The 27805-nt window shown below is 32.6% G+C and overlaps 3 protein-coding genes across 3 annotated transcripts; 2 read left to right on the plus strand and 1 right to left on the minus strand.

The window, feature by feature from the left end:
- The first annotated feature begins 7334 nt into the window (after positions 1–7334).
- On the plus strand, positions 7335–11087 carry LOC108328258 (cysteine-rich receptor-like protein kinase 42). Its single transcript, XM_017562091.2, has 6 exons — positions 7335–8283; positions 8843–8959; positions 9077–9427; positions 9530–9764; positions 10044–10188; positions 10305–11087. Exons 1-6 carry the CDS (start codon positions 7470–7472, stop codon positions 10686–10688), a joined length of 2046 nt encoding a protein of 681 aa, XP_017417580.1. The 5' UTR covers positions 7335–7469; the 3' UTR covers positions 10689–11087.
- Positions 11088–14662: 3575 nt separating this feature from the next.
- On the plus strand, positions 14663–27030 carry LOC108327083 (DExH-box ATP-dependent RNA helicase DExH17). The gene is made up of 29 exons (XM_017560795.2): positions 14663–14832; positions 15553–15630; positions 16051–16234; positions 16392–16553; positions 16883–17120; positions 17214–17250; positions 17348–17394; positions 17622–17659; positions 17793–17814; positions 17925–18137; positions 18273–18429; positions 18515–18566; positions 22769–22840; positions 22990–23039; positions 23155–23272; positions 23347–23410; positions 23479–23562; positions 23659–23784; positions 23868–24064; positions 24144–24332; positions 24433–24684; positions 24765–24811; positions 24979–24996; positions 25334–25413; positions 25512–25701; positions 25798–25835; positions 25943–26296; positions 26473–26615; positions 26752–27030. Exons 2-29 carry the CDS (start codon positions 15563–15565, stop codon positions 26947–26949), a joined length of 3438 nt encoding a protein of 1145 aa, XP_017416284.1. The 5' UTR covers positions 14663–14832; positions 15553–15562; the 3' UTR covers positions 26950–27030.
- LOC108327082 (probable NAD(P)H dehydrogenase subunit CRR3, chloroplastic) lies at positions 19058–20083 on the minus strand. The gene is made up of 3 exons (XM_017560790.2): positions 19653–20083; positions 19445–19575; positions 19058–19353 (listed from the first exon to the last, which is right to left on the minus strand). Exons 1-3 carry the CDS (start codon positions 19856–19858, stop codon positions 19229–19231), a joined length of 462 nt encoding a protein of 153 aa, XP_017416279.1. The 5' UTR covers positions 19859–20083; the 3' UTR covers positions 19058–19228.
- Positions 27031–27805: the final 775 nt, after the last annotated feature.

The following is a 27805-nucleotide window of genomic DNA, read 5'->3' on the forward strand; positions in this document are numbered from 1 at the left end:
TATTTCTCTTTACTTGTTTGAGTGAAGAATTCAAACGTAGAATTGATCTGCGACGAGTTCTTTAATTTGGATTTATTAGTTTCTTCGTTTAGGTAAGTTAAGTTTTAGTTGTTTTTTTAGTCTTTTTCTATTATTTTTTTTTGCATGTGAGACTTTTTCCACTTGCATGCGTCATTTTAGTTATCTACATGAGTCTTTGTTGATCAATGATCATAATGGTATACCCTGATCGTGTTTGTATTGTTCATATGAAGAGATAGAACTTCTTGTGCATGTGATATTCATAACCATCAGCCAGATAAATTACATTTATGATTATTTAAAGATATTTGAAGAATTTACATTATCAGAAATGAGATTTCATCAACATAAAAGCCAAACCCAAAGTCCAATCAAATTCTATATGAGGAGACTTGAGAAAAGTAGAAAAGGGAGTCTAGGAACTCTTTGGAGGCCTAATTTCAACCTTCTCTCTTATTCCACGTCATTCCCTCTTTTCCTCTATTTTTATAATATTTTTATCATTCATGGTGTCTTAAGCCTATCGAAGTTGATTTTACTGTAATTTCTTAACTTGATATGAAGTTAGATGAAATAAATTTGTTCGTTCTTTTGATTATTGTTGTGATTTATGTTTATTTATGTCTTGTGTCTCTGAATCAAGTAAAAGTAAAGATTTTTACATTGTTTTAAGTTAGCTACACAATCTTGATGTATCAACTAAAAGTAAAGATTTTGACAATAAGTTAGCACAATGTTAATCTACAAGACAAACAGTGAGCGAATTGCAAATATCTTGACAATAAAAAGTTCTTTTTCTTCTCTTCATGCAACCCTTTTTACATATATGTCTTCGAAAAATATTTGTTACTCAAATCTTTTGACTTTCTTGTAGGGATGTTGCCTTTATAGTAGAGTCAGAAGCTACGTTGCGTCTTGACAGAGCAATTGTGTTGAACATATGAAAAGAGCATGCATAAAGCATGTATGAGACATCCCTTGAATATCTTCCTATCACTTAACGTTGTTTTGGTTTTGAGCATGCTTTTTGATAAAGTTGATAATCTGGACAGAAAAAATATAGCACAACATAACAGACAAAAGTATACTAGAATATACATGCATTAGTGTTGGTTATATGTATCCTAGACTATCTAACTTTTTGATAGATGCATTCGCGATTAGATGTTCTATTATGAACTTTATAGTGTTTAATGCTTATTAAACATACGTTAGATGTTCTTGTATAGATTAGGCACTTAGAGAGTAGCATTTAGCACTTTTAATAATTGTCCTAGACGATTAAGCACTATTTTGTTTGAGACATTATATTAAACTTCAAAATAAGGTTTGCATAGACAATCTTGTCTTGACAATCTCCCTATTTTTTTATGTTTAACAAATACACATGCTAACATGAAATAAGTACCGAAGATATAAAAAACAATTGATATACAAGACGTGATATATTTATTTCAGAGCATATGCATAACTAAATTCAATTCTATCATACTAGTTGTTTTGTTGTCTTTTTTCAGAAAGATTTTTCACGCAAGTATATCAAAGCAAAAAATTATTCTAATTGTTATTTCATAGAATCAGAGCATATGGTAAAGAAATCATAGAGACATATTTAAAGTACCTGAAAAACACTAGAAGGGGGGTTGAATAGTATTAATGGAAAAAAATTCGCAACCCTTTTAATATAGCATGTGTATCGCGTTTTGGATTTGTCAAAATGAATACTTAAATGCTCGACCTTGTAAATGATAATAAAAGATAGTTGTAACGTCCTAAATTCTAGGATGCCATGGTTTACAAAAATCGATAAATTTTAAACTTTCTTATAGTGCTTAAATGTATTTTTTAAAAACCTTATCCTTTAAACATACATAACTTATTTAAAGCATAATGGTTTCAAAAGTCTTGTCCAATTACATTATTCTAAAAGTAATTAAAATGACTAAGGAAATAAACCAACTACAGTTAGATTGTTTCAAATGTCTATACCAAAAGAAATTTTTAAAGAAACTCAAATCTTTCCCATCATCGCACGAGCACATCTCTGGAACATCTGCAATATCATCTACTCATGTATAACACATTATACGATCATCGCCGATAATATCATTCACAAACACAAACACAAACACATATGGGGTAAGCTACCAATAAAGTAATCATAATAACAAGATATAAACATATTGATTATATCAACCATAAACAACCACCCCATACATAGTAGTAATAACAATAGGATTCCTAATATTTTAACATAAACAATTCAAACATAATGAATTACTCGATCCTTGGTCTTTATCCATCGATGTCATCTCCAACGTCTCAAACTTAAACCCTTGGTCTATCTACCCATTAGCGTCTATGCTAACGACCTACTATAACTATTATAGTAACACCGCTATCAACATAGAAACACCTAGAACATCTCAAGTACCATGATCATCATCATAGATACATCACCATCATGATTATCCCAATCATGAACAACACTATGAGCATCACCATACCATAACATCATAGTGGAAAGAGTTTGTCTCACTCATGTGCCTACCTCACCGACTATAGTCGCTCCTATAGCCCACCTGTAGCCTCCCCTATAGATCATCTGTAGCCTCCCCTACAGATATGCTCAAGTAGTCCCGCAATTTCGCGAAGGAACATGTAGTATTGCCACATAAGGACAAGGAATACACCTTCACCCCCATACAAGGAAGACTCAATACCCGAATAACCCTTCCAATGCACATAAGGCGAAAGGAAGTATCTATCCACAAATACAATCGTGATTTACGAGGTACAACAAGTAGACTTATCCTCCACTCTCATGCTCATCAATCACATACTCAGGTACATCCCAACACTCACTCATGCTCCACTCTCAACCACAAGTCAAACTTGAATGTAAGAAAAGAAATGCCTCATATCTCAAGCCAAGAGGGGGGTGAATTGGATTAGCCCTTTTAAAATGATCTTTGCAAAATCTTTATGAGTTCTTTAGCTTTCTTGAAAGAAATAAACAAAAATGATGAATGAACAAGAGAGAAGGGATACAGAAAGATCAACACGGACAATCTATAATGGTTCGGCTGATCCCAAGCCTACATCCAGTCCTCCTTCAACAACGTGAGTTGAAGGGATTCCACTATAAATGATTGAGTTTAAAGAAATATAGAAATACCCTTCTCAATGCACTCCTCTCATAACTCAAAATCAATATAGCAACCCAAGAGAAGAACAATCATCAATCTCTTACAATACAGGAGCACTCACAGCCCTTAACCCCTGGAAAACTCGCACAGGAACACAATACAAAGATTGTCAATGAAGAACCTGATCTCTAAGATACACGCCTCTAGTGTAGATCAAATCAGAACAACTTTAGCACACTTTTCTTGAAAGAATCTTGATGAGTAAGACACCAACGAAGCCTTGATTCTCTAAGATCACTTCTTGAACGCTCTTGTAAGTATTTGAAAATGATAGCAATTCTTGTTTTGAAATAGGTCTCAAGATGCATATATATAATTTTTTTTGAATCCTAACGCATTATAATCGATTAAGGTTTTTATGTAATTTGTTAAGCTTTTGCTTCTATTTTAACATATTATCCTGAGCATCTAATCGATTATATAATCAAATAAGCCAGTTATTAATTCAATTGACAGTTATAACAAATCAAACTTTAAATGCAAAGGATTAGACAAAGTAAATTGTTTTAATCGATTGAAAACTTATGTAATTGATTAATCCTATACTTAAGCAAATTGTCTATCCAATTTCCATTCTAAACAGATTAACTCACTTATGAAACATGTTATGGCTTGCTTTCTGTTTTAGTCGGTTATATACATTTTATAATTGATTACTATAGAACAATTTGTCTCTATTAAGCTTACTAAGTGATATGGTAAAATCTAACAAATTATATATTATGTTTAATCATATATTTCAACCAGAAATGAGATATTCAATATGTTTTAAAGCATGATTCATTTAACAATAATGAATTCATATATCAAGCACAAACAAGATAAAGAAAAAACAATTTTTATGTCATTTATTGCGCAATAAACTATAAAGTCATTGTTTTGTTCATCATCAAAAACCAAGATACATAAGGAGGTTCAAGCTTCTCCTATCAACAATCTTCCTCTTTTTTTATGATGATCAACAAGAAACATGTTTTCCAGTTACTCTCCCCCTTTGGACATTAATAAAAAATGGCAGAACAAGTAACATGAAATTCATATGTGCTAAAAGAAACATCAAAAGTTTTTTACAAACCATTTAAGAATATGATGCTCCCCCTATTAAAAAGAGATATATCACTATGACAGTGTATGAGCAGTATATAAATAGTATTAGAGTATATCTTAGCTCAGTGTAACACTTCAAAACAGTATATCAGAGGTATATGATATGTATCAGAGCAATCATATTGATTTCATCTTAATGTAGCATTTGATATCAAGTGCATTTTCCAATACTCATGTAAGATACACAATGTAGATGAAGCAATTGAGTATTATGCACAAATGATAGCATGAAGTCGACGTGGAAAAGTTATATTATGCACAAATGAATGCACAAATGATGCACAAATGGGTTGAGTATTCACACAACTCCTAATACTAAACTACCACGCCTAGATTCCTCAACTCAAACTGAGTTTAGTTCTAAGTATTTTGATTCTGTTCATAATTGCAACCAACGATTGCGTACAAGTCATTCAGACTATAAGTCTCATAGAGAGGATGTAAATACAATACAAAGGCGTTTAAACAATCGCATGTGATTTTCTTTTCTTTCTTACATTAGTAAATAATATAACAATGAAGCTCGAGAGTATTTGTTTTTCTTTTTGCTCTTTTATTCTCTTCTTTTTTTCTCTTTTGTAGCTCAGATGTATTATATTTTTTGAGCTCTTTCTTTTCTTCTCTTTTGAATGCTTGTAGGATGGATATTTCGTTATAAGTTTTTCACTCGACTATCCTCTTAAGCTATCCACTTGATTTTCTTTTGAAAAATCTTCTATTTAAAGGCTTCATGGATATATGTCTGTTAGACTTGAGCTTTTAGCCTTGATATTTGTGTTTTCTCTTTCTTCGTATATTAGCCGTTGGGTAAGTCCATTTTTCAAAGCAGACATGCTTTTTTAGTACTTTGCTTGAAGTAGGTTGTACGTTCTTTTTAGGCATGACTTCAAGTGAAAAACATTATGTGAATATTTCCTTTGCCACAAACGTCCACTTTTGATATTTGATCTGTAGTTCTGTGGATGTGTGTAGAATAACTTATCTGCAAACAATAGAGTAAATTGTGCATGCAACAAATACGTCTTTTCTTATCATCTTTGTTGTTTTTAAACATTGAGCATTTAATGTCACTTAATGTTTGCTCATAACAACAAAGTGTTTTTTTTATTTTCTACCATTAGGTAGCTTCTAACAATTAAGCTCTTTTCTAAACATACCAAGTGTTGTTAAAGACTTCATCATTGGACAAAGTATTGTTTAAGCTCATGGTATCGTTTAGTCAAGTAAACGCTTCTTTCGTATTTGTCTCTTCTTAGACAGATAACGTTTAGCTTGTTTCAAGCTTTCTTTTGTATTTTAATCTTTAAATATTTTAGATTGTTTTGTCAAAGACATCGTCTTGACTTGTTTTGATTTCGAGAGCTAAGTTAAATACCTTTTTCAAGTATGATAAGCATAAAGCGTTTAACTCCAACTATCTTAGATGTTTTAGGCATAATAGCCTTTAGTCCTACGTCTGACCTAGATGTTTTCCTATTTCTTAAGAACCTAAGTGTTTTCCTAAGCTTTTCTATGTTGAGGATTCAAGCTCTAAGTTTTTTTGTAGGTTTTCTATGTTGGGGATTCAGGTTCTAATTTTTTTGTTTTCACCCTAAGTTACTTTCCAATTATTTTCCCGTTTTAATGTTATTTGATTAAACTTCAAAATATGAGAACGTTTAGGCGCATAGATAATTTTGTCTTAACAAAGTTAACCAAAAATGGAGGATAGACTTATCTCTTGAAGAAACTGATAACAATCATGGCTCTAGATACCAAATAATGAGCTTCCTCCAAGTTTGCTTATATCCATGGTGAACGATGATGAAGACATGATGATGGGAGGCGTGAAAGCTAAGCGAATGGGTTGAGCCTTTTCTGTTATTATAATATTCTTTGATTATCTTCTAAATAATCCAATATCTTCGAGATATATTTGATTATTATGGAAATCTAAAAAGATTTAAGAAGATATTACGATATTAAAAAGATTTGACAAATATTATCTTTTGATATTTAGTGATATAGTTAAATAAGACAATTATTTAAAAATATCAAATAAAATATCTAAGATGTATTTGGCTCAAATTATCTTTTATCATAAAGATTTATCAATTATCAACTTCCTCTTTCATAAAAAGTTAGAGAGAATCATAAGGTCCAATTTTTGTTTCCTATTTTCAATTCCTAACTTAGCCAAATTAAGATCCACTCAGCCAAACCTTTTCACCTTTTTATTTTTTATGTTTTATGTTTGACTTGACTTTTTATGATTTTGATAATTTAATATTATTGATTTTATGTTTAAGGTATCATTAAACTTTAAATGATTTATTTTTATGCTTTCATTAACTTAATTAGCTTTATTTTTAAAATGTCATAAAGTTTTAACCACTTTATTTTCCAACTATAAAAACTTAACTTAGCTACTATAGTTACACTCCATATTAATGTTATTGAATTAATTCAACAAATTATTAACCTTAGTTTGGAATTATCTTTTCATTTTTATTATATATATCTTTTAAACTATTGAAAGAAATTGTGTTTTTTACCTTTTTTTAATCTATAGATTTATTTGATTATTAAGGATTTTATTTTGAATATCAATTATTTTATTATCAGCCATATATATTGAAATCTAAACTATAAAATTATATTGTCTTCAATTTTGTTCTTTTTTTTATATATTAATAATGATAAAAAAATTTAATTTACGTTTAATTTATTAAATTGCATTCTCTCTCTCTCTCTCTATATATATATATATTCTCTGGTCATTGATCTAATATATTGGTAGGATAATTGACTGCATTCATGTTCACATTACTTTTTAAAACCCATCAACAATTTTCTTTTGGATGGCAAAAGAATGGAAATCCGTTGTAAGAAGCGATTATCGGCTATGTTGTTCACACAGAAGATCTAGGAACAATCACTCTTCTAGTAGGCCATTCCACAAATACGGGAAAACAGCAATAAAGCATCAATAAATTTTAAAGTTGCCAATTGTAACTATTCTAATTTTTCCCATGCTTTCTCTCTGTCATGCCTCTTCTTTCAACACTCATTCTTACACGCAGCAAGAAAGAAAATAACACGTTATAATAACTCCCACCCATACATGGTTGGCAATAAAAAAAGTAGTTAGCCATGATATCAGACCCAGAAATGAACACCAAAAGCATCACCTCAAATCTAAGCCACCACCACAACAACCCGTCATCATGGGTTCTCTTCGCCACACTTTTCCTCTCGTCTTTGTCCTTCTCACTCTCCGATCCAAGAATCACCGAAGCAGGGCTCTACTGTGGAACCGCCAAGGCCCCTCTGAAAGCCAACTACATCCCAAGTTTCACCAAGGAAATGGAGAGCCTCTCGCAGTTGGTGACCAACCAAAACTGGGGCACTCACTTTGTGAACACTTCAGGCTCGTCGATTCCCATTTATGGCTTTGCACAATGCTTCAAGGACCTGTCCAACACCGATTGTCTTCTCTGCTACGCAGCAAGCCGTACCAAGATTCCACGTTGTTTACCTTCTGTCTCTGCGCGCATCTACCTTGATGGCTGCTTCTTGCGCTATGACAACTACAGCTTCTATGCGGAGGTCAGTGACCCTTTGAGGGATACAGTGAACTGCACCTCACAGCATGGAACGGTTGTTGATAAAACTGAAAGGTTGGAACTTGAGGAAAGCGTTGGAAGGGTGGTTGAGACTGTGACCAACAGGGCTCTGGCAAATGGTGGTGGCTTTGGTGTGGGAGAGGTTGAGGGGGTTTACGCATTGGCACAGTGCTGGAATACCATTGGGAGTGATGGGTGCAGAGAGTGTTTGAGGAAAGCTGGGAAGGAGGTGAGAGGGTGCTTGCCTAAGAGGGATGGGAGGGCCTTGAATGCTGGCTGTTATTTGAGGTATTCGACAAACAAGTTCTACAATGAAGATGGCGATGCCGATGGGAAAAATGGTGAGTATGTGTCATTTTATTTCAAACAAGGTTTTCAATTGCAATCATTGTCACGATTTCCTCGCGATCTTTGAAGGGAAATTGTGGATGAACGTAGTGATCTTTTAGTTTCAATCAAGCTTTTAAATTGCAGTTGCAGGCACGGTTTTCTCACGATCTTTTATGAGAAATTGCAGATGAATGTGGCCACAATTATTGTTGAGTCACTAGTTGTTTTCTACAGCCTTGGTTTCAAGTTTTTCCCTTTTGTTTGTCAAATGGGAATTGAAGCTTATCTTAGAACTTTCATATACTTTCATCTACTTTGATTTTAGTACGCAATTTTAAGTACACTTTTTGTTGTCAACAAAAATTCTGTCACACTTAAGTCATTATAATTATGACTCGAATGCTTTTCAATGTTTCTACACTGGCCTATATAGAACCCAGATCTTAATTCATAGACGGCGCTCTGAGTGGGGGAAAATTTGTTTCGTTACAGTAATTTTCTTTTTCAACAACCAAACAACTAGTGTTATTTTGAAGTATTGATCTCATTGCCTGATTTTTAATTTTTCAGGATTCTTAAGAAGAGGAGGAGTAATAGTAGCAGAAGTGTTAGCAGCAGCTGCAATTTTAGTGCTTAGTCTCTCTGCCTCCTATATAGCCTTCACAAAATTAACTAGGATTAAAAAAGGTGAACATTCTAAAAAAGGGTTTATCATTACTACTTACTACACACTATAAAGTCAAATTTGTGAATTGTTAGGTCTTCACTTTCTTATGCTGTGTTTCTTTTCTCCTGCGTCACCAGAAAACAATAATGTTGGTCAGATTCCCTCTTCCATAACCAAATCTAGCTTGAATTACAAGTACGAAACTCTTGAGAAGGCCACGGATTATTTTAACTCTTCAAGAAAAATAGGCCAAGGTGGAGCTGGCTCAGTTTTCAAAGGTATTCTCCCAAATGGGAAAGTTGTTGCAGTTAAAAGATTGATCTTCAATAACAGGCAATGGGTGGATGAGTTCTTCAACGAAGTGAACTTGATTAGCGGTATTGAACACAAGAACCTTGTCAAACTATTGGGATGTAGCATTGAGGGCCCTGAGAGCCTCCTTGTGTATGAGTACTTGCCCAAAAAGAGTTTAGACCAATTTATCTTTGGTATGTTCCTATTATTTTATTATATTGTGAAGTCATTTTTTGTTTTAATTTCAAATTCTTATCTATAATTTCATGAAGGTGACGTACTAATCTGCTTTGTAGAAAAAAACAGAACTCAGATTCTAAACTGGAAGCAGAGGTTTAATATCATTCTTGGAACGGCAGAGGGGCTTGCATATCTTCATCAAGGTACCAAAATAAGAATCATTCATCGAGATATCAAAAGCAGCAATGTTCTTCTGGACGAGAATCTCACTCCCAAGATTGCAGATTTCGGCCTTGCCCGGTGTTTTGGAGCAGATAAGTCACATTTGAGCACTGGAATTGCTGGAACACTGTAAGTGCTTGGATTTAGCATGTGATATTGAGCATGTTCCATACAACATTTAGAGCTTCGTTGTATTTTCCATTATTTGGGTAACATCAGCTCCGTATTTCAATTTCGGTTAGTCAATTTCACATAAACAGAAATTCCTAACATTAGATATAAAAGTAAAACAACTTTTTCCCATAACAATCACAATAGATCTTGTAAGAGGGTCAAATGGAAATAATATCATTGGCCAATTACATCCCATAATCTTAATTCGTACCTGAATTTTTATTTTTGGATTAGAGGTTACATGGCTCCTGAGTACCTAATTAGAGGACAACTCACAGATAAAGCTGATGTGTATAGTTTTGGAGTACTTGTTCTTGAGGTTGTAACTGGGAGGAGAAACAATGTCTTCCGAGAGGACTCTGGCTCGCTACTACAAACTGTAAGATTTGTATGCCTAACTTGCACAAAAATTGAAACAACCTTTTTCATTTTCTGGGCTACTGGTTTCAACACTTTCTATTTGGAATTACTCTAAATTATCATTTTTGACACCAGGTTTGGAAACTTTACCGATCAAACACATTAACTGAAGCTGTTGATCCTTGCTTGGGAGATGATTATCCTGCAACTGGAGCATCAAGGGTATTTCAAATTGGGTTGCTTTGCACACAAGCTTCTGCCTCCCTAAGACCATCCATGTCTCAAGTTGTTTACATGCTGATTAATTCAAATGAAGACGTTCCTACACCGAATCAGCCCCCATTTTTGAACACTGGAATGCTGGACTCAGATAGCTCCATTAAGTCTTATAGCACTAACAGCTTCATATCCAATGCCTTGAAGAAGATTGGAGCATCATCCTACAGCTACTCAGAGTCCTCTTGTTCACGCAACTCAGATGGGCCATCAAGAAGTGAAGAATCAATTGTTCAAGTTTGATTTCCTACTGCAATCACCATATCACAGTTTTGAAGGCTTTTGTGGCTGCAATAGCTGTTGCCTGACTCACATTTACTCACAATCTACGGCAAGATCATGATATTTTTTAAGGCCTCTACAAGATGACAACAACCATAATTCAGAAAACATTGGCATTTCGAATATGTTATTTGGTTTTGGGTGGTCATGTCCAATTTTTTGTTTACTAGAAAGAGTTAAATGTTATAGTTAGGAGTTGGGGAGACAATTTATAGAACCGAAAAATGTAAAGATAGAAAGGAAAAGAAGGTCGTCTTTTGAAAGGGTAGCAAGTAATCTAAGTTCAACGACAGGTCATTAAAACATTAACCGTAGATGTGACATAGACATTTGTTTTACTTCCCACACCCCCACAATTTATTCGTGCACTCTCTAAAGTTTTGAAAATGACTGTTTTACCCTTTGTAAAATTTAAAAACTTTTTAGGATTAGTTTTTCAGAATTTTTGAAACAAATTTTTGGAAATGAGATTTTTCAAACAGAATTTGCAAAACAAGATTTTCAGAATGTGATTTCCCAAATAGAATTTTCAAAACAAAATTTTTGGAATAAGATTTTTAGAATACAATTTTCGGAACAAGATTTTTTATATTCATGAAATATATTTTGAAACAAGTTTTTCAAAATGAAATTTCTGAAATAAATTTTTCAGAATGTTTCTAATGTCTTCTGAAATAGGTTTTCCCAAACATCTATTATTTGGAAAAAGTTTTTCTACGGTTTATAATGTCTAGTTTTTCAGAACTATTGAAACAAAATTTTGGAAATGAGATTTTCCCAAATAGAATTTTTCAAAACAAGAAATTTGGAATAAGATTTTTAGAATACAGTTTTTGGAATTGAAACAAGTTTTTCAGAATAAAACTTCTGAAATAAAAATTTTAGATTGTTTATAATGTCTTCTTGAATGAGTTTTTCTAATCATCGGAACACATGAAATATGCTTTGAGAAAAGTTTTTCAAAATTGATTTTTTTCCTATTTTTTTTTCTCTCTCTTTGCACAGTTCTCTCTTTCTCTGCAACTACGATGATGAAAACAATAACGACAGTCAGAGGCGGATCTTCTTATTAATGGGAGGTCTTAACCTTCCAATTCATTTTGTATTTATATAAATTAATATATGATCTAAATTATTTTTTTAAAATTTTAATATATTTTATATATTTGAAATTCTAAATATTTTATATATTTATATAAAGATTTTAATATTTCTAAAATATTTATTAAAAGGTATGTCGGTTACAACTGAAGTGTTTGATTAGTGGTAAAAACGTATTTGAGTCTAAAGTACAGGGCGGAGAGCCTCTTATTGTTTCCACAAATTTTATTAATGGTTCTGTATCCTTGATTCTTCTCTTACACAAATTTCAAAAGCCAGAATCAAATGAAGATTTTGTCCTAAAACTTTTAATGCTCGATTTTTGAGTTTTAAAATTTGTGGTCTCTCTAAATTTGAAATACACCAGTTTAAGCATTATCGAATGAATTTAAACTAGTTTCTGGTGTTTTTAAGCTGTTATTTAAATCACTAAAATGCAGAGAGAAACTAAACTAGGTTAGTTCGTTGGACATAATGTTCTAGGTGTTATAATTTTTGTTTATATTTGTTTAATTCTTATAAATGAAAAAAAGAGAGTAAAAAATAATATATTTTTTTAAATTGTAAAGACGACAAAACTAAAGCCAAATTATACTCTTAAAAATCTAAAGTCATACATAGAAATTTTTTGGAAGAACTAAAACCATAGTTATTCTAACAAAATTAAAACTCACATGGTTGTGATTTATAATATTCATATTATAAAAGTGAGATATTTTTTTCTTCCATCTATAATTAAACCCTAAAAAAATTAGAATTTACATTGTTGCTACATTTAAAAAAAAAGCAGTAGTCCTTCTAGCTTACCTCCTTAGGCTATACCCTGAAAAAAGTTGTTAGTATACCAAATTTTAGTGATGTAAAGGAGATGGTTTTAGTAGTGACCCTTTTATACAATTATGTAGCTTAAGTTTATATATATATATATATATATATATATATATATATATATATATATATATATATATATATATATATATAAATTAGCTCACCACTATTAGAAATTGGAAAACTACATTAATAAGATGATTTTTATGTACTACATGATCAATAAGATCTTTAATTTTTATTTTATAAATTATACTAATAAATTTTTTTACTTTTATCCAAATAGTTTTGGAGTTGTTTTTTATGATAACATTATAGAATTCAAGAGAAGAAACGGAACATCTCATACTTGTGTTGGATGTTCTTAAGGATAGACAACTTTATGTGAAGTTATTTAAGAATAAGTTTTAGTTTGAAGATAACTAAATGTGATTTTTAAAGGGTAATATATTTATGAGGATAAATATACAAACAATTCATGGTTATACTGACTACTCAAATTACTTTTGGTTATCACATCTTAATTTCTTTCTTAGTTTAAGATTTCACAAACATTAAAAACATTAAAAGAAATCATTCTTAAAGAAATGACAATTTAAGCTTATAGAGGGTAACTTCACAAAGTGAACAGTTATATAAAGGTTTCACTCACCCATAAAAAAACATTTAGAGCTCAATCATAATTCAAAGTATAAGATTTGTATTTGAATTTTTTGTTGTGTCTTGTTCTTTATCTTAATGTTGTCTTATAGGCATTTGAAGATCATGGTGGCTTCAACAATCTTGTTATAACTTGTTCTTCTTTGAAAAACATTATCAACTACATTGATTTGGCCTTGTATACATTAATTTGCTCCAATTGGAAGCTTGATATGAAAAGTCTTATTTCGAATGAGCTTTTTAACTTCTCTTTAAAAGGAAACAATTCATAAAAAGCATAACAAATATATCAATAAGATTTAAATGAGGTTTAAAGAACATTATATTTCTTTCAAATCACTTTTGGTGTTCTAATATGAATGCTTGTAACAATATATGATTTATATGTATAAAAACTCTCTCCAATATTTAGGTTATTACAAGGTATATAAGTGTTTATTATTTCTGAAGATATTTTCAATTAATTTTTCAAAAACATGTTGTTATGACTTTTGATTATGAGATACGATTAAGCATGAATATAACTATTATTAGTTTATCTAATATTGCAAGTTTTCACTGAATGATCCAATGCACTTTAGCTATCACTAAATACACATTAGAAATTTAATGTGTATATAGAATTTATATATCCTTTTTACTCTACTATGGTTAACATTTTTTTACGTCAGTATCTTTCATTGTAAATTTTGTATATTATTAGAAATAAAAGTAGGAAAACAATTTGTATATACTAAATGAGTCAAGTATTATTATAAATAATTAGTAAAGAAACATCCCTTGACGCTCCTATTTCTTTACATTTTTTATTATATTGTTATCTTATAATTTTTTATAAATAACAATTTTTTTTATGTGATTTTATTTATTATATTAAATTAAAATAATTAAATATATTATGTATTACATATTATATTATAATAAAAACAATTCAATTATATAAAATCAAACATTTTAAACACTTACATTTTGATTACACACAAAACCTGAAACTCTTATTAGTGTTAAGTAAGAGTTACTTTCCAGTGTATTATTAATTTATCATTTTTACTATTTTAGTTTTCGCCCTTTATTATGAATTTTGTATTATCACTTAAAAATATTATTAATATTGAAGATAACATAAGAAAGGAATTTATATATAACGTATTAGAGAATTTTTGTTTCTACTTTGTTAGTTAGATGTTACGATAAAATATTTGTATATATGAAATAATAATTTATTAAAAGAATAAAAGTTTCTAATTTTGAATAAAAAGGACATAGATACTGATATAGATTAACATTTTCTAAGCGAATTATTTGGACGAAAAGCCTCGCCGTATTCCCCCGCCAAAGAGCGTCCAACTATAAATAATACCTGTTCAACTTTCGTCTCCCTCCTGCACACTCCATTCAAAAGTACCCTCCCTTAAATCCTGAATCATTTTCCTCTCGCCTTTCTATCTAACCCTTCTCTCAACTTCAAACCCCACTCTGAATAATTTAGGAACTCTTCTTTCACTTCTTCTCCCAGGTCTCTCTCTCTCTTTCTCTCTCTCTACTCGTGAAAGCACACTTGAGAAACTTGATTTGTCTCTGAATTTTAGGATACAATAGGAAAATTGTTTTCATCTTTGTTTCCGATGTACTTGAATTCTATATTGAAGCAGTCAAGAATCGTCTTTCTCAGATTACATTTATGTGTTTGAGTTTGTATCGGTCTGTGTTGCAATTCTACTCCGTACAATCTAGATATTTCGAATCGATTAATCGTTCATTACATTCGAGTATAGCATGGAGATTTTTTCCGCTGAGAAATTATTTGATTTTGGGGAGAACGATGAGGATTTCTGAATTTATCCGGCTGAGTTTTTTCATGGTTTCAATAGTCAAGGATTTTAGTTGTCGATTTATTGAAAATATTTTAATTCGTTTTGTTGAGTTAGAGAGATAGGTTGAATTACGTTTAACTGATATTTAGAAGCTTTGGTTTGCAGATATTTGTTTACAGAATTTGACGGATCTCTTTTCATAATTTTTTTAATGTCAGTTACTGTCATTCTTTAGTTAAATTTTTTTTTAGTATCACTATTGTCTGAAAATTAGTCGGAATAAGTAGTGGTTCTATGTAGTTTTAGTTTTATATCTCAATACTTATTAACGATATTCTTGATCATGTTAGCTTTATTACGTTCATTTCTGTAAGTTAGAACTGAAGTTCTGTTTTTAACTTCTTTTTGTTTCGTTAATTCAGCATCCTGACTATGGATTCATATTCTTTGAAGTCTGCGTTCGATTTGCCTCCGCCTTTTCGTTCATGTTTTAGTTTCAGGTACTGTATATATAATTGTTTTATGTGAAAGATATCATAAGAGCTTGTTTGGCAAAATAATATAATCAATTTCGTCTACCTTGTTCCACACATTTTTCTTGTTTCACAACAGTAAAAGTGAGATGACATCTTTCTTTCTTGATAACTGGATTTTCTGTGCACATCAAGGAACCCAAACAAGCTCGCTCTTTCATTTTCCTCACCCTCTCTTCCTCTCTCCCTTGATGCAAACAGGCATAACGCTTTAGTTCGTGTCACACTTCCCAAGGTCTTAAATAAGAGATGAAAGTCATCTATCACTTGTCTTTAAAACATAAAACAAAATTCAGTGTTTTTCCTTCCAACCCTTTGACTGATCAGGTTCAGAAAATACTGATTTCCTGGCTTTGTCTCACATGACTTTCACTATATGGCATGCAGATATTTTAATTCACTTCAGAGTGAATGCTTTCCTATCTGTTTTCACTCTGATGTAAACATGGTCATCTCTGCACCAACTGGGAGCGGTAAAACTGTACTCTTTGAGCTTTGTATTTTGAGGCTACTTTCCAGGTTCATATCTGCCGGGGGAATATTCATACATGAAAAGGGATCTCTTAAAACAGTAAGTCCTTTCCTGAAAGAAAAAGCCTATGGTCAAGTTATTTTTTAATTCGTGTTAATGTTATTAGCCCAATAATAATGAATCGTATGAAGCACATTTTGATGAATATTTCTGTTATGTATAGTAACTATCAATCATCTTCACTCTTCGTGTTAAGATCTATATAGCCCCATCCAAGGCTTTAGTACAGGAGAAGCTCCGTGATTGGAATAAAAAGTTTGGGCCATTAGGAATAAATTGCCTGGAGCTGACAGGTGACAGTGAATCTTACACTCCAAGGAATATACTAGAAGCTGATATTATTCTCACAACTCCTGAGGTCAGTATGCAAATGGAAGAACATAAGCAGATCAAGACCATTTGTTATAATTTTTTCTTATTTAAAATATTAAATGGATATATTTTACATTCACCCGAAAAATGGATGTATTTTAATTTTACAATGAATTATTAAGTTTATGCATGCATATCTTCCCCGATACCCTTAACCTCCAGAAGCATATATTTTTCAATAAGAAATTAAACTACACTTAGAGATTTATGTGTGATAAATCAGCATTCCGTGTACACAAACAAAAGAAATAGGCTGACTGATTTATTGACACTCTGGGAGATAGCTGAACTTGATTTCTTTTTTCCAATGAATAGAAATTTGATGCAGTGTCACGTTACGGTATAGAAAGTGGTGGCTTGAGCTTTTTCAGTGACATTGCACTTTTACTAATCGACGAAGTTCATCTATTGAATGATCCACGTGGAGCTGCCCTTGAAGCAATTGTTAGTAGAATAAAAATCGTTTCTGGCAATCCAAAATTGAAATCAAATCCTCTGGCTCAGGTCCGCTTCCTAGCTGTGTCTGCCACAATTCCAAATATTGAGGATCTAGGTAATTTTTATTAATTGATGTTGTTACTGTGAAATTCAAATAACATGCCAACAACCGTGGCAAGAATTTTATGTAATACATGCACTATTGCAGCAAAGTGGCTTGAGGTTCCTGACCAAGGGATCAAAAGGTAGTTTTCCACCTAAACATCTATCTAGGACTCTATCCTATAATACTGAAAGTCGATATTGAGACCAATTCTGCTTTGCTTTTTTGAATGTTCCCAGGTTTGGAGAAGAAATGAGGCCCGTAAAGCTGACAACCAAGGTTTTTGGTACGCAAATATAATAGAACTCAACTATCGTTAATTTAGTTTCTGATCAATTATCATTCCATCTCTTGCATCCCACTACAAAATCTATTCGTCCAAGTTGAATCAGCTTTTTTGTCAGAAAAAATAGGGATGAAAGCAACAAAGATAATGAATTTGAATCTGTGAATTTTATTGAATATTAGTAATATATAAATGTTTTAATACCCTTCTTTACCATATTTGTATAGGCTATGCCCGTGCCAAGAATGACTTCCTCTTTGAGAAGGTTTGTTTGAAGTTGACAAAGTTTAGAGATTATCAATCTTGATTTTGCTCTAGGAGCTGCTATATTTAAATAACCCATTTTACTAATCAAACTTATTTTTATTTATGCGTTATACATCTCTACTACCATGCAGCGCCTTCAAAATTATATTTTCGGTTAGTAAAGATAAGTCACCCTGCCAATCCATAGCTTTTAGTTTTTCACTGCTATTGAAATTTCTATACAATGAGAACTATTTCCAGTTTATATGTACAAATGATTTCAGATATTCTCATGCAATACTCGAGAGGGAAATCTGCTCTTGTATTTTGTTCAACAAGAAAAGGAGCACAAGAAGCTGCTCAGCGACTATCTCAAATAGTAATGACTTTTGGTCAATCAAATCCATTCATTAAGAACAGAGAGCAACAAGATCGGCTGAGGGAGGCTTCTCTGTCATGCAGTGACAAGCACATGCAGTCATACATTCTTTACGGTGGTATGAAAGGAATCTATTTATTGTTCTGGGCATTGGATAAACTATGAATGTTATTTGAAATTGACTACAGTCCCATGCACGTGATAGGACTTCCAATTGGTTGATTGTGACTTTTAGAAAATGGTTTTCCTACAGTTGGTTATCACAACGGTGGGCTTTGCCTCAAAGATCGCAATATTGTAGAAGGCCTTTTTCTCAAGGGAGATATTCAAGTACTTTGCACAACAAATACGCTAGCCCATGGAATCAATCTCCCAGCACATACCGTGGTTATTAAATCAACACAGCACTTGTATGTCATCTTTTTTTATGCATTTCACTGTTGCACGTTGAAAAATATGTTTTTACAAGTTGGTTTATTGAAATATTATGGACAGCAACAAGGAAAAATGTCTCTATATGGAATATGATCGCTCCACTATATTGCAGGTTAGCTTCTTAAGATTCATTATGATAATTGTTGAAGATCTCACAAATGTTTAGAGATGTCCAAATAATAGTATATATAATTTGAATACTGTTTTGAATTTGATAATTCAAAAAATATTCCATGATCATCAATCCAAAACATTGAAAAAACATATATTTTTTATTTTTAATTGTGTGTAATCTACAAATTTTCAGAATTAAGTAAACAAAGAATTTTTCATATTAAGAAAATTTAGAAGGTATTGAAAAAATTGATTACCTGCAACAGTAATCAGATTATTCAAAAAGAGAAAAAAAAATCTAAAATTAGGAGTGAGAAAAAATTAGACCTGAAAATTAAATTATAACATTATTTTAATCTTTATGTGCAGATAATATTGATCAGAACAAGTTACTCAAAACTTAATAAAGTTAGCTTACTGTAAAAATAATTCTTGGAACACATTATTTATTAATATAAAAAAGTCAGAAATTTATATTAAAATTTATACTTAAACTGAAATAATAATAATAATAAAAGAAATAAGTTTCAAATATTTTCCATCTAGAGCAATAAAACATGTATACACTGATATCACAAAAAAAACAATGGAAGATAACTAATGGAGCCAAAAAGGAAGAAAAAAGAGGTTGTGAAAATCATACATATATTTGACGTATGGTCACATGAGTAGATCATCGAGGAAGGGGTTGCCGAATGGTAATTCGATGGCTCCAAAAGCTATTAGGAATAAGATTGTCCAAATCGGTAGCATCCATTGAACCATAAACAGTAAGATTCCCTTTCCTGCAACAACAGAAGGGAGAGGGAAGAGAAGAAGGACGTTAAAATCACCATTAATTAGAAATGAGAATGGAGCTGTGAAAGGAGAAGGTACTGGAAGAAGTGATTTTGGACTCGGCATTAGCGTCGAGCCACTCTCCGGTCTCTCTCATCTTCTTCTGCACTCTCCCTTCCATGGCTTGACCCAGGAACAAGTCCATCACCGTCTTTCGCATGTCGGAGCCCCTGTTCATCAGAATCAACTACGTTTTCAGGAACAAGCGAAACTATTCGACGAAGATTGAGAGAAGAGAGGAACGCACGGTAGAGGAAGGGGTTCGGTGTCTCTGAAGCTTCCGGCGCCGACAATGCGTTGCATCTGCATAACAGAGGGTTTCGGAGGCTCGCTCGGAACCCTGTTTCTGCTGGAAAAACGTTTCGTTGGAAGAGAATTTGAATCTGAATCGGAGATTTGGGGAATGTTCCCACTCCCCACTGTGGGTTTGGATACACTGCACACGCAAAACATGCTTCCTTCTTTCAACTTTCCTCCAAAGCCTTCTTCCCATATATATAACACGGATAAGACCACGCCACCCTCAAAATATCTCTTACGTTGCAAACCATACACAAAGATAACAAATATCTCATCGTTTCTTTATTTTAAAGGATGTAATTATTTGTTTCAGTTACAGATAAGTAATATATGAGGGGAAGTATTTCAAGCCAAAATTACTTTCCTAAAGGTCTAATTACTATATGTGCTGAATGGCAAAGAGATGTTTCTTAGTGAACCTTTAGACATGTCTTTATTGAATTTTCTTAAATTTGGCAATATCTTTATGTCAATTTACAGAAGTGTCCTTCTGGTCTATATCCATTTTAGATACACAATATACTTGTTGTTTTTCCAAACTGAAGCTGAAGCTGTGATTTAGCATCACGACTCTAATCTAGGAAAAGATATGCAGTTCTTTTATTTTATTTGTTTGTGAATGTTGAAATTATAGTATTTCGTAATAAGATGTACATACTCTTTTTATATGCTCCCCTGGTGTTTTTATTAATGGATGCATAGCTTCTGATAGTGTGATTCATGATTATGCTTTGTGTACCAAAATATCATTGTTTCATGTGTTTCCTGGTGTATGGTTTCCTTTGTGGTTGCTTTCTGGTTGAGCTGGTGCTTATTTCCACTGTAACAATTTATACCTAAATGCTAATTTTGTCCTGGCCTTGAACAACCTCTAACTTCACCTTGAACACATTTCACTATAATGGGGGCTTGTGGCCATAGTCGGCTTCAAAGGGGTTGCAGCTGTGTGGAGTCATGATAAGTTGTGTTATACCAATATTCGGCCCATGGTAGTCATTGCAAAAGGTGACATAGCATGTTGTGAGACATTACAAGGAAAATAACTATGACTATGTTTTCCTAATTGACATGACTCATAATAAATTAGATAAATTTGACAAATTGAAAACAAGTTGTTGCAATTTGGCAAGATTGAGATGACCTAATTGAGTATGAAGACGAGATGAAGACTATAACTATGCCAACATGTGTAGAAAGACAGAGATGATAAAGGCCATGAGACTCATATCCAGTGCCAATTATTTGTCCTGATTCTGGTCCGGTAAACAAACAAAATTTTTGGTTAAAGAAATAACATAATCAAGAGAACAATTTAGACGATTAATGGATAATAAGTTAAAAAAGGACCCAAGTACACAAATAACATTACTAATGGTTAAAGATGGAAAAAGATTAAGAGAACCAACACTATGAGATAAGACCCTATATCCATATAGGATAAAGAACAAAACAAAGATTTTGAATCAAGAACTCACGGTCCAAGATAAGAAGGTTGAGTTAGGCCAACAAAAAATATACCTATGCATGCAATAAAAGCAATGGAACTATAGTTTTGATGATCTCATACCACTTGAGAAATTCATTGAATAGAGCAAATTGGTCTCTTCTATCAGAAGAAGCAGCGAAAAAAGCCATGGAGAGAGAAAAATCCTAAAAAATCAAGGTTCTCTAATCAAGGCATTAAACACAGATTTTGAAAGAGGAGAAGGAGGCAAATTCAATGCAGTTGATATTGTTGTCTAAATGATACGATCCTATCCAGAAAAGAATACACGCATTTCTGAATTTGATTCCTCTTGTAGTATAAACAAAGAAAATCGGTGAACAATATGAAAATAAGACAAAGATGGAGATGCCACAATCTAGTAGATTGATGGGTCAATGAAGATTCGTCACTAAAATCTCAATCTTTGATAACATGTGTCTTATGACAAGAAGCAAGAGAATCCTCTCTCGATAAATTCAAAATTCATATATTGACTATCAAAAGCTTTAAGCTTTAGATACCATATTGAATATAGTAAAACTAGGTATACGATTAATCTCCCTTGTATCTAAAACACACCTAGGATAATATATTTATAATGAAGAATGATATAAGTATATATGGCAACCAAAGATAAATGTGGTAAATAGAAGATATTGTTAAAAACAATATCAACAATATCTACCAATGTCAAACAATAGTAAAAGTCTAGGTTTCCCTAATTAACATAAAACGCAATATATCTAGCAGTAGGGTTGTTGATTCCTTGTATCAAAAGTTTTCCTAATAGGTTTCAGACAACATTTTCCTTGGTGGTATGGGATGGTATAGGTAAGGATCATATGTTCAATTTGAAGCCCCAAAAGTGAAGAATGTAATGCCCTTATGATTTCTTGCCATTTGAAAACATTTTGTATTGAATTTCGTAACTAAAATAATTCTTTCCCTTTGAATCATAGAATAGAATTTTCTTCAAACATGATTGAGAGGAACAAATTCCCACCAAACAAAATTTCAAGAATCTGAAAACTAAGTAAGAACCCAACACAAATTTGGGTTGAAAAGAGCAAAAGGGAAAGCTTCTAGAACATAGCAAGAGATTTAGGTTGTAGAGATAAAGCTATGATACCATATCCATTGACTAAATGCCTCTCATTGGTTGGAGATCCCCATTTAATAAGAATCCTTAACATTATTCAAGAAAAATATTGTGTGTAGCTATACAAGAGATTTATGTTTAAGAGTTGAAGCTCTGGTACCATATTAGATTTGACTGAATGGTTCTCATCATTGAGAGAACCCCATCTAATAGGAATCTTTTAAAGTTATAAAAGGAAACTTTACCTATATCTGTACAATGATATTTTGCTTAATATGTGACTAATTTAGAGTTATTAAAGTTTGTCAACTAATGAAGTAAAACAGCAAGTATGCAATTTTTTTCAAGTATGCATTGTGGAGAAATTACAGGGAAATCGATAAAGATGTAATAAATCAGGAATTTAACTAATAAAAAAATAGCGTTTAATTGTTTCATGTTGTGTATATCATTTGAGGAAAAAGTATTTATGGTTCAGATGTGTGGAAGGGCAGGCCGACCCCCATTTGATGATACGGGCATGGTTATAATCATGACAAGGAGAGAAACGGTGAACTCTGCTACTTGCATATATATATTTCCTACTCATTTCGCTCTCTTATTTGTTCCTGTACTCACAATGTTCTTTAATTTTGACCACGAGCTCTACTGTTTCACATCACGTGTTCTTATCTGCTCTTACATAATGTCATACGACAGGTTCATTTGTACGAGAATCTCTTAAATGGGTGCGAAGTGGTAGAATCACAGTAAGACTGTCACCCCCTAAATTGCTGTATAGATATTATGGCTTTGACTATTCCTCATGGCCTGCTAACGTTGCATATTTACCACATTCGGATAATTAGTGTTTGCTTACTATAGATTGCTCTCGTGTTTGACGGAGCATTTACTTGCGGAAATAGTTCAACTGACAGTATCTGATATTACAAAAGCAATTGAATGGCTTAAATTCTCCTACTTGTATGTTAGAATGAAAACGGTAAGTAACTCCGGATGCCTATAATTTTGTTCATTAGTTTCCTGTCCCATCTGACAATTCTTATGCACAAGCAGAATCCTATGAACTATGCAATTAAGAAAGGCATTTCTGGTGATAGTTTAGAGAAACATGTACAAGGTACAATTGTCATCATTTCCCCCTCCATTTGTTTCCCTCGATAAATCATTGAAGCTATTTTCTCTCAGATATATGCGTGCATAAAGTTAAAGAGTTATCCCAATGTCAAATGGTCTGGGTTGATGAAGACGGTTTCCTCTTGCGACCATTAGGTATTAATATATTTTAAGTATAATGAATATTCCTGATGTATTGGTAAGAGATTACAATCCACATTGATTGCTGATGTCTTCTTTTTCCTGCCTTAGATCCTGGAAGGTTAATGACAAAGTACTATTTGAGATTTGACACTATGAAACAGATAATGCGGACTCCTGAAAGTTGCAGTTTGGAAGATGCACTTCATGTTGTGTGCAGTGCAGAAGAAATTGCATGTGCGGTTATATTTGTATAAAGAAATTAATAACCAATGCATTGACATTAAAACTTGACAATTCTGCACTGTAAAAAAATGAAGGGATACAGCTTAGACGCAATGAGAAGAAGCTCTTAAATGATATCAATGCTGATAAAGATGGACGGCTTCGCTTTCACATTCTTGGAGATAAAGGGAGAAAGAAAAAGCGCATTCAAACAAGAGAAGAAAAGATATTTATTTTAGCAAATGACTGCTTAACTGGTGATCCATCAGTTCATGACCTATCTTTGATTCAGGTGTTGCATTGTAACATCAGTTTGTTTTGTTGATCAACATTCTAAAATCTTTAGTGATTGGGTAAACTTGATGCCACAGGACATGAATTCTATATGCTCAAATGGATTTAGAATAGCAAAATGCATGAAAGAGTACTTTGTTTACAAACGGAATTACAAAGGAGCTGTGAATTCAGCACTTCTAGCCAAATCACTCGACCAGAAACTTTGGGATGACAGTCCATACCTTCTGAAACAGTTACCTGGAATTGGGATGGTCACAGCAAAGGTAATATTTATTGATGCGTTGATGTTATTAACGCATAATAGTTAATAAATATGCACAAGCAACCAGTTGGGTAATGTTCTTATTTTGATATTCTTTCTAGGCACTGCATTCAATGGGAGTCAAATCGTTTGAGGCACTTGCTGAAGCTGATCCTAGGAGAATAGAGCTAGTGACTGGTCGAAAATACCCATTTGGTAACCATATTAAAGATTCTCTACTATCTCTGCCTCCGAAAGTTGATGTGAAGCTTGCAGAAATTGAAAACCATATAGAAGGAAAGTCCAAGATAGTAGTGACGTTGACTAGGAAAGCAGAGTCAGGCCAGTCAGTTAAAGGACATTATGCTGATATGGTGTGTTATTTGAATGTCTTCTAAGGAGAATTTCTTGCATATGACAATTAAAATAAGTTGCACAAATTTCTTTCTCACAGATCATTGGTTCAGAGGACAATACTATTCTGTTTCATGAAAAGATAAGGTGATGACTTACTAATTCAGTTTTTCGACTTCATATTGTACAAGAATTTACAATTCCTAAAAAATATTATTGATGGTATTGACTCGTTGGTATTATGACAAACTAAGTGTACAAATTGTTCTTTCTCATCTGATCAAGGTTTAATGTTCCCCAAATCGTTACCACAGGGTTGACCAGTTCCCCAGGTACATGATTAAAACCTAGCCTTTATATTTTAGTAAAACCTTAAAAAAATATTGTAGAGCATTCAAGACTACAACGGTGCAAATATTTTTAATTTGGAGGATTTTGAGAACAATGTTTAAACAAAACATCACTGCATAAAACAGATTAACATATTGGACATTGTAAATGTGAAAAGGCGGCTTCAAAGTTTTGTTGCATGAAACTGGATAATGTAAACTGTTAAGCTTTAAATAATTAGAAATGCAGTTCGAGTTGCTTATGCAAATGAATGAGTTACATAAATCTTACTGTCACACAAATTTTAGGCTGTGATAAATTTCTTTTTTCATTTTGCAGCCCATACTGTGCAACAATTCTTGTGCCCATTCCACAAGAGAAGCAAACTATCAAAGCTGATTTTATATTTGAGGAATACAGTAAGATTTGGTCAATAGAAGTCTAAATTATATCTTCTCCAGCATAATTTGTCTAAATTGTGCGGTTGTCACTCAATAGTTCAGTTTGGTCTATTCAGTTGGCATTGATGTCCACCAAAAGCTTTCCTTAATGAGAGAGAGCAATTCAATTGTGCTTTTGAAAAGAAACAGGAAGCAGGCTTCTTGTCCTCCAACAGAAGAGATATATGTTATAGAAGATGACAACATAAATGTACCTCATTTACCAACGAAAGAACTGTGCACCCTGAGCGTGGACAAGGATTCCATGTTAGTCGTTTTCCCTTGAAATGCATGATATAGTTGTTTATGTTCTCCTTGTTAATATAATCTTCAGACCTAAAGTTTTTTTATGTTCTATTGCAGTCCAAGTTTCGACCTCTTGGATGAAAGTTTAGATGAAGGTACAACTCCAGATGATATTGACCTTTATGAGTTTGGAAAACATTTTTTCATCTTTCTTCTGCTCTACAGTGGGTTTTGGCAATCGTAATGAGCATTTTTCTTGTAGTGGAAGATGGGCATTCTCTTGAGGTGGAAGAGGAGAAATGCAAAATGATCACAGAGAAAACAGTTTTTGACCACATTCGTCAGAAAGCTAAATGCTTTTCTCTCCTATCTGCATTTGATAACATTCGCTGTCCATCACTGGAGGTCTTTCTTTCAAAAGATAATGCCCGTTTGAAGAGGCGTAATCATCATCATGAGATAGTTGTGCTGGATGATGAAGACGGACTTGAAGTTCCTCAACCAAATGGTGTCAATTTGCCGGTTGAGCTCAAAAACGCAGAACAGGATGGTATCCGACCTTATCTGACTTTAAACGATCATCATATAGCTGGAAGTTCAAATATAGTTGATACAGGTATCATGTGATTCAGCAAGTAGTTTTGTCGCTTTGCATATCATGTTATCATTGTTTCTTTCTATATACGGAGAAACCAACTGAAGAAACTGTTTTTGACCATATACGGAGAAAATCCAATGAGTTTGCACGGATTAATAAGATTGACTATTTGGAATCAATAATCCATAAAACAGAGTTATTCTCAAAGAATAATCTCAGTTCCTTGAGCGCTGCTTTTGGTGTGGCAAGAGAGACAAATTCCTTGGACATTGACAACGAGAATATGCTTACTTCATATGTGAAAACTGCTGCTGAAGTATGTGCATCCAGTATCCAGGTTGGTACCTGTAAATGTAAAAAGAAATGAAAGATTCTGTGGTATGGATGGAGAACTAAATATTTATAGTATTTCAAAGCACTTTTCTTTCATAACTTCCATTTATATCCTAACAGTTAGTTTTTCGATGGTCAAGGAGAAAAAGCGGTTGTTAGAGGACTCAGGTCCCGGAAGCTTTGCAGTTAGTAAGAAGCATCGTTGCACTTCCAGAGAATTTATAGAAGAGCAGTCTAGCCCAAGTGAAATACGAAGACAGTGCTGTTCTATAGAAACCACGGGCCAAAACGAAATAGAGTCATATCTTGGGTTTAAAAGTGTATTTTCCTTTCTCTAAGTGGAAAGCTGAGTTGCTAAAAAGAGTGTGATACATTCCTTAAACTTTACTCATTGAACGAATTTCTGAGCAAAATCCCTGTGTGCTGAGTTGCAATCGTTTTTATTTCCTGCAGCTTTTCAATTTCTTTGCGCACCCATAAATTTTTAAAATGATATTTTATCTTTTAATAAAGTGACTTTTGGAATATATGTTGTGGAAACTTTTGGAACTGGATTTTTTAAATTTCTGGAATCAGATTTTCGAAATAAAATTTTAAAAATTAATAATTTTAAAAAGATACTGTCATATTGTTAAATCTTAGAAGTTTATTGGGAAGAGCTACTATGGTTGTTATGGCAACAAGTTTGTAATAATTTGAAATTACAAAAAGAATCTGTCATCTTTAATGTCATAATTACATCTACCACCACTTCACAGGGGGCAAAATGAGTATTTCAAAAGAAAAATTGAAAGTGGAAGAGGAAATTTTGGCATACAGAGGTAGTTCCCTGAAGCCCTCTTATCATCTTGTAACTCATCTAATCACATTTTTCAGCAAATCACATTAAATTTTTATTGAGAACTATTTTGGTTATTAAGCATAATTCACTAAAGACATTATTAGGCAATAATAAAAAAAATATAAGGTTTGGAAATCAGATTCATGCACTTAGACTCGGACAAGGAAAGTCACTCTTTAAGAATTAAGGGTTAAATATGTGTTTAGTCCTCAACTATTATGCGATTTTAGATTTAGTTCTTCTTTCAAACTTTGATACACTTTGATCATTGTCTTTAAGAAAATTATAATTTCTCGTCTTCCAAAACCAATTATGTTAAAATTAGGCTGAGCTGGCTAACAGTGTGCCACGTA

The sequence above is a fragment of the Vigna angularis genome, chromosome 2 (assembly GCF_016808095.1).
Source record: "Vigna angularis cultivar LongXiaoDou No.4 chromosome 2, ASM1680809v1, whole genome shotgun sequence".
NCBI lineage: Eukaryota > Viridiplantae > Streptophyta > Magnoliopsida > Fabales > Fabaceae > Vigna > Vigna angularis.

Excerpts from the sequence above, each read along its gene's own strand:
- LOC108328258 (XM_017562091.2), top strand. The coding sequence starts at position 7,470 with ATGATATCAGACCCAGAAATGAACACCAAAAGCATCACCTCAAATCTA. Across the intron at positions 8,960-9,076 it reads ATTAACTAGGATTAAAAAAG|AAAACAATAATGTTGGTCAG; the intron begins GTGAACATTCTA and ends CTGCGTCACCAG. Across the intron at positions 9,428-9,529 it reads TTTAGACCAATTTATCTTTG|AAAAAAACAGAACTCAGATT; the intron begins GTATGTTCCTAT and ends TCTGCTTTGTAG.
- LOC108327083 (XM_017560795.2), top strand. The coding sequence starts at position 15,563 with ATGGATTCATATTCTTTGAAGTCTGCGTTCGATTTGCCTCCGCCTTTT. Across the intron at positions 23,040-23,154 it reads TGCGAAGTGGTAGAATCACA|ATTGCTCTCGTGTTTGACGG; the intron begins GTAAGACTGTCA and ends TGCTTACTATAG. Across the intron at positions 24,065-24,143 it reads ATGACCTATCTTTGATTCAG|GACATGAATTCTATATGCTC; the intron begins GTGTTGCATTGT and ends TTGATGCCACAG.
- LOC108327082 (XM_017560790.2), bottom strand. The coding sequence starts at position 19,858 with ATGTTTTGCGTGTGCAGTGTATCCAAACCCACAGTGGGGAGTGGGAAC. Across the intron at positions 19,576-19,652 it reads ACCGAACCCCTTCCTCTACC|GGGCTCCGACATGCGAAAGA; the intron begins GTGCGTTCCTCT and ends TCTGATGAACAG. Across the intron at positions 19,354-19,444 it reads GTCCAAAATCACTTCTTCCA|GAAAGGGAATCTTACTGTTT; the intron begins GTACCTTCTCCT and ends CTGTTGTTGCAG.